At 41.7% G+C, this 6,000-nt stretch overlaps 1 protein-coding gene across 1 annotated transcript in view; it reads right to left on the bottom strand.

Moving 5' to 3' along the window:
* PCM1 (pericentriolar material 1) overlaps positions 1–6,000 on the bottom strand; it is a gene marked incomplete at its 5' end in the record, with an annotated part of 3,258,627 nt that overhangs the window by 3,205,123 nt on the left and 47,504 nt on the right. Inside the window, one exon of the mRNA XM_044063494.1 lies at positions 1,662–1,934. Within this exon, the coding sequence (XP_043919429.1) occupies positions 1,662–1,934 (273 nt within the window). The remainder of the gene's footprint in view (positions 1–1,661; positions 1,935–6,000) is intronic.

Genomic DNA, 6,000 nt, shown 5'->3' on the forward strand with positions numbered 1-6,000 from the left:
TTGGGTTTCTTAGGGCGGGGGGCTGAGAATCAGGAGTCTTAGAGGCAACTATAAAGGTGTCTAACATAGCAGCCAACTCAAGTAGGTACTGCAGGAGGTTTAGGCGTGTCAACTTAAAGCAACTCATACAAACTCTTCTGGATATCTGACACCTGAGAAGAATTCCACTTAAAAGCATTCCATCATCCTGGCTACTGTGTCCTGAAAAGACAACTCGGGGCTAATGGAGTCCTCTTCATTACAGCCATAAGCCAAGAGAGAAGATCTGAGAATAAGTCAAAGACCTCTCATCAGACTAAATCCTCATCTGAGAAACTGGGACCCTAGGCCTATTAGAAAGAGAAGTCCAAGGTACGGCAGGCACAGAACCCCTTAGTGGAGGCTTTATGGTCACTGAAGCATTAAGCAGGCCCTGAGTAAGCTCCTGACATTACTTTCGAGGGTCCTTAGAATGAAGAGAAGTATGCCTGGTCTTCAACTTTTAATTGGAAGGAACGCCAGCCTAAAACACTGAAGGTTCCAACCTCCTATGAGATTTGATCAAAGTACCTAGCACCACCTCCCTGACCAGAATCTGTGGAATCCCTCCAAGGCCCTCAGAGATAACCCACCATGGTTCCCCCTCAACATGCAGAATAGACGGCTACAAATCTTCAAAGGACCTACAAAAGGAAGGATCCATGTTGGCCGCTAATTGGGTCATGGAAGAGGAATCTGATGTCTACACAGGACAGCATAGACAACTATCACCACTTCTAGGGGGAGAGAGAGAGATGTCTGATGGAGGGTAGACAGCAAGAGACTCTGGCAACGATTTCTTGGCCACCTTCTTTCTGAATGGTAGTACCTCAGGGTTAAATGGTTCTTCCATGCTACCTTGTGCCAACTGTTTACACCACTGGTTCTAGAGATAAATGGTCAGGGAAAACAACTGGCTCCTAAGAGTCTTAGGCACAAGCACCTTACAAATACTACAAGTATGATCGTGGGAAGCACCCAAACATAAAAAGAAAAATGACCCATATGGGGAATCTCCCTTTCACAGCAACTCTCTCCTGTTTTGGACAACGAACTCCAGGTAACAAAAAAAACAACTGTAAACTTATCTGATGGCTAGGTATCAGCACAGCAAAGGGGGTTCAGACTGACTGTCTATGATGGCGTTCAGACTGGCAGCCAATAAGTTATAGTTAACTGTGTCAATATGTCACCTTTATGCCCTATGTTCTATACGGGGAGCATACATGCGATGTGTGGCATGTACAAGAACTAAACAGCTTTGGTATAATGGCCAGACACAGAGTTATCCTAGACAGGAGAAGGTGAAGAATACTGCAAGTGACATAGGACATCACTACATACCATTGAAACAATGCTAATGTTCCACACTACATACCATTGAAACAATGCTAATGTTCCACTCTCTCAACGCAAGTAACCACCAAGTATTACAACAAAAACATTCTACTCCAATACCGGACTAATATGCTTTTAGAATTCTAACACTTCCTGTAATTCAGGCTTTTACGCATGTCATTACTTTGCTACAATGCTTCCAAACATTTGAACTACATTTTATATCATCGTAATTTAGCTAGCTGTGAAGGAAACAAGTTTGTTTTCATTTTAACTTCAAATTTTGTTAGTTTTTAATTTCATACCTGACCGCTGTCTATTACTAGATCCCTTCTTCCATCTTCAATCTGAAAAGGGTGATCATCTTGCAAAGTCTCTCGGCTCACAGGTGGTAGAAGTAAATCCTTAAACTGCGATGAGTCTCCAATTTCCTTACAATGAGACCCTACAATGGCATCTTTGCTTTTATTTGTGTTTATTTGTAAAGGCAAACAGTTGTATGCCTTTCTGTTATCTCCAAGCTGGCGTTTGTTATTTGCAGCTGTGGCTCTTCCTTGAGAATCACTTCCAATACTCCTCTAAAAAAAAATCAAAACACGTTTACAAAAGACCCGATGCACACAGTATCCAGAGATTATTTTCCTGCTCAGGCTATCAAATGGTAGAAGTTATCACATACCCTTCTCAACATCAGACTTCACCACTAAAAAAAACAGACTTGCATTAAACCTAAATGTATTACCTCTGGTTAAAAAAGTCCTTCAACAAGCAGTTGCAAACCATTTCTATGGTATGACTCAGGACAGCAAAGGAGACAGTACACTAAAGCAAAAGGATACAAATTCATGTGAGTTTACTTAACTAAGCCAGAAGGCCAAATGACCATTTCTAGACTCAATATGGGGTAAAAAAATGCAACAAACATATGCTGAATTCTTATGCAAAAGATTAAACACAATGGAGGAGAAAGAGTTGAACACATACAGAAATATACTGCCTTTGCTATGTAGCAACATGAAAAGGGATGAAAAGTGCTGCTTGGGAACAAACATCAAGCACTCAAGACAAAAGGTAGGGATGGCTGCTGACTTGATAACTGTACAGCTACAAGCAGAAACTGAATAGCCGAGGCTAACTTAAATTGGGTGGATGTTGCATCAGAGCCAGGCAAACCTTATGTACATGGTTACAGTTTTAAAATACCTGTCAAACAAATGCCAATGATAATTATCTGTCAATGTTAGCCTTCGTTCAAAATAACATAAAAATGAAAGTTATGTACTTAGCATAACAATAGATCCATGATGTCTTATTTTTGTTTGGTTCAACTTTTGGGTTGTCACAGGTTCAGATTTAGTAACTTTTCTGGAATTTTGGATCAAAGGTTCCGACTCCTCCCCTACCCAAAATTCCTTCCTCTCCACTTTAAGTACCTCAGATACAGTTTGCCAGATACAGCATACAAACTTTTATACAGAACCATAACAATAATAATAAAAGCAATGACACAGGAAATAAAGGATAGAAAGCTATTAGACAGGGTCTCAGGTGAGGACTACCCAGACTCCAGGAGCTGTGAATCAGAATATTGGAAGGTGGAAGGATGGAGGGATGTTGAACCAGATGAAAACAGGCCAACACAGATCCATTGTTATGGCAAGTCCAAATCTTTCGTATCCAATGTTGTCTATTTTCATCTGATTCAAAATTTGGGACAGATTTCAAGCTGCCACTTTCCTGCGTAGTATCAAGGAAGGACACTCCTGAGAATGATGGAACCCCAAGGATGAGCATGATCAAGAATGTACATCCCAATTTACAATGAGAAAAGCGTGAACTGTGGACAAAGTTCCTGCCACACAAACATCAATTGAAATTGTATTAAAGGCTGCAGAGATAACTACCAGGCTTGTAGAAGGAACTTTTTTGAGTTTTGTACTTAAAGATAAACCTAGATTAGCATAAGCAAATTAAATACAGTCCGACAGCCATCTTAACAGGGTAACTTTGAAATGCTTTTAGCCAGTTTTGCCCTGGAGAAGGCTACAAACAGCTGGTCTACCTGAAGTTCTTTGTTCTATGAAGACTGAACTAGAGTTGAACATCTAGTATGTGCAAGATATATTCTTCTTTGACTATCTTAGGAAGAACACTGGGAGATAAAAAATACTGATTTAAATTTGCTTTGGATGTCACCATAAGGAGAAGGACTCAGTCCTTAACGCCACTCTGCCCCTACGAAATAGAGAGAGAGTCTTACGAGAACGTGCTTATAGCTCAGAAATGTGTCTTGCAGAACTGACTGCAACTAGTAAAACTGTTTTCCAATTAAGAAATTTTAGGTCCACAGAAACTGCTGGTTTAAAGGGGGGGGGGGGGTAGCTAAGGTTTGGAGCAAAACCGGTTATCCTATCAAGGAATTGGATAATTAACTGAATGCCTTAGCAAAAATGTTCCCTTCAGGAAGGCCTTGGAAATTTTCAGAGATGTTATGGATATCTCATTCTGTCCAACATAAAAATAAATGACTGATGGAAGAAAAAAAATGGATCCGCTCTGAAAAAGTTCTGACAAGAAGTCAGAAACAGAAGACAGAGGTGCTTAAAAAAGGATCTAAACCTTTTGACAAGGACAAAAATGGAAAACCTTTTCCCATTTACTTCAGTGTATCTTCTTGGTTGATTGCTTTTGAGAAGATTAGATAATGTGGACCACTGAGGCAGATAGCCTGGCATCTCTGGCAATATTTAAACTGGAGGAACCAAGTGGTCAATCTCATGGCCTTCTGGTTCAGAAGGGTCATTTCAGATAGGTGATTTAGAAGATCTGGATACGGCTCCGCCATCCAGGAAGAATGTACTACAGGAAGCCAAAGGAAAGGGAACCAAATTTGCCAAGGCCAAACAGTAGAAATGAGTTACACTCTGGTCTTGCAAATTCAGACTTTCTGAATAAGATGAGTTAAGAGGGGTAATAGAGAAAAGGTGCAGAGGAATCCTGGTGGCCAGATGTGGACTAGAGCATCCCTCGGGGATTGTGCCTATGGAGGAATCAGGGCAAAGTAACTGCTGCACTTGCTGTGACCTCCTCATCCCACCAGAACAATGTTGGCCCAAGCAGCTGAAAATCTGAACTGAGCCTGGTTGAAAAAAACTTAAAAAACTTAAGAAGTATCTACCTGCTCAGCTTGTCTGCTAATACAGTGCATGTCCATGGAATGTGAATTACTAGCAGACAATGGTGATGGTGTAAACCTTGCCCACACCACACATGACCCGGGGGAAGAGGGTACAATTCTGTCCCCCAATTTGCTGATATACAGACTACAGTCATGTTCTTTGGCGGGACAGAAATCACACCATTAGTAAAGACATCCTGAAAGGCCTCCAACATTGAAATATTTATCTCCAAGACCCAGATGTGAAGAATGACCTCTAGCTGTGACCAGGAACGTTGGACCATCCCACCTTTGAAATGCCCCATCCCCTCCGCAAGAGAGATATCTGTAGTTAGCATGGCTATTGCCTGTGCCTGGTAGAATGGCTTGCCTTCTGTTACTGATGTAGAAGTGACTCACTTTTTGACATGAACCCTGCATATGTGCAATACAAATCCTGGAGTGGACAGGGTGAATGTTTTCCTGGATGACACTAGCAGCTTGGAAACCTTACTGAATCTCTTTGGAGGATAAAAAAAGGGAATGAGTTGCGATATTTTACCAGGCTTATGGGTGTAGGAATAAGCACCCCCCACACACCCCAACTGCCTCCAGACTGCAGCAGTCAGGGAATCTTTTCAGGCGCACTAATACGGTTTCAGTGAAAGGACCGTGAAAACCTTTATAACACAGTCCGGCTCTGGGGCGACATCTATTGGAATTACCTCCGCTGCCTTGCTTAGGTTATCTGCAAACATTTTGTGGTCATAACCCTGTGACTTCCTGAACAACACTTTCTTGCCACCCCTCAGATTCCTAGAGAAGATTCTTTGGGTGGGTAGAGAAATAAATTCCTACTGCAGAGAGGGGTTTACCATCCTATTCTCCCCTGATCAGCATTTATTTTACTTTAGGACCAAAGAGTGCATCTCAAAAAGAAAATTGACCAAGGAAGTCTTGAACCTTTCCAAGAAATTGCAAACACACGTGAAAGTATATAGGTTCATAGGTAGGTACTAGGCTATCAGCCCAAGGGTCTACGTATGCCTAGCCAGCAAGGTACCATAGCTTACGCCACCCAGAAAGTTATTTTCCTGTGCCACCATCCAGCAGAGAGACAGACATGATCCCCAGGGTATATTTTCCATTTCCCATCCACTCAAGATTTTTCTTGAAGAGGGGTAATGAAAAACTTTGCTTGACATAGATGGGTAGCTTGTTCCAGAGTATAGGAAGGTGAAGATAGGCTGTGTGAATCACCTTACCCTCATCCACAGCTTTGGTGACTGCCTCAAATAAGTCGATCAGGTTCAGGAGGCATGATCCATCTTTCACAAACCAAAACTGGGTTGGATCCAGAGTTTGGAGGTTACCAATGTCTTTGTTTAAGAGTTCCACCTTTACAGGGTGCATAGTCCTTCAAAAATATGTTGGCCCGTATGGACTGTTAGTGCTCAGTAAAGCCTTATTAGGTCAACTTCTAAATT

Source organism: Protopterus annectens, chromosome 2.part1, assembly GCF_019279795.1.
Source record: "Protopterus annectens isolate FY-2018-M chromosome 2.part1, PAN1.0, whole genome shotgun sequence".
NCBI lineage: Eukaryota > Metazoa > Chordata > Ceratodontiformes > Protopteridae > Protopterus > Protopterus annectens.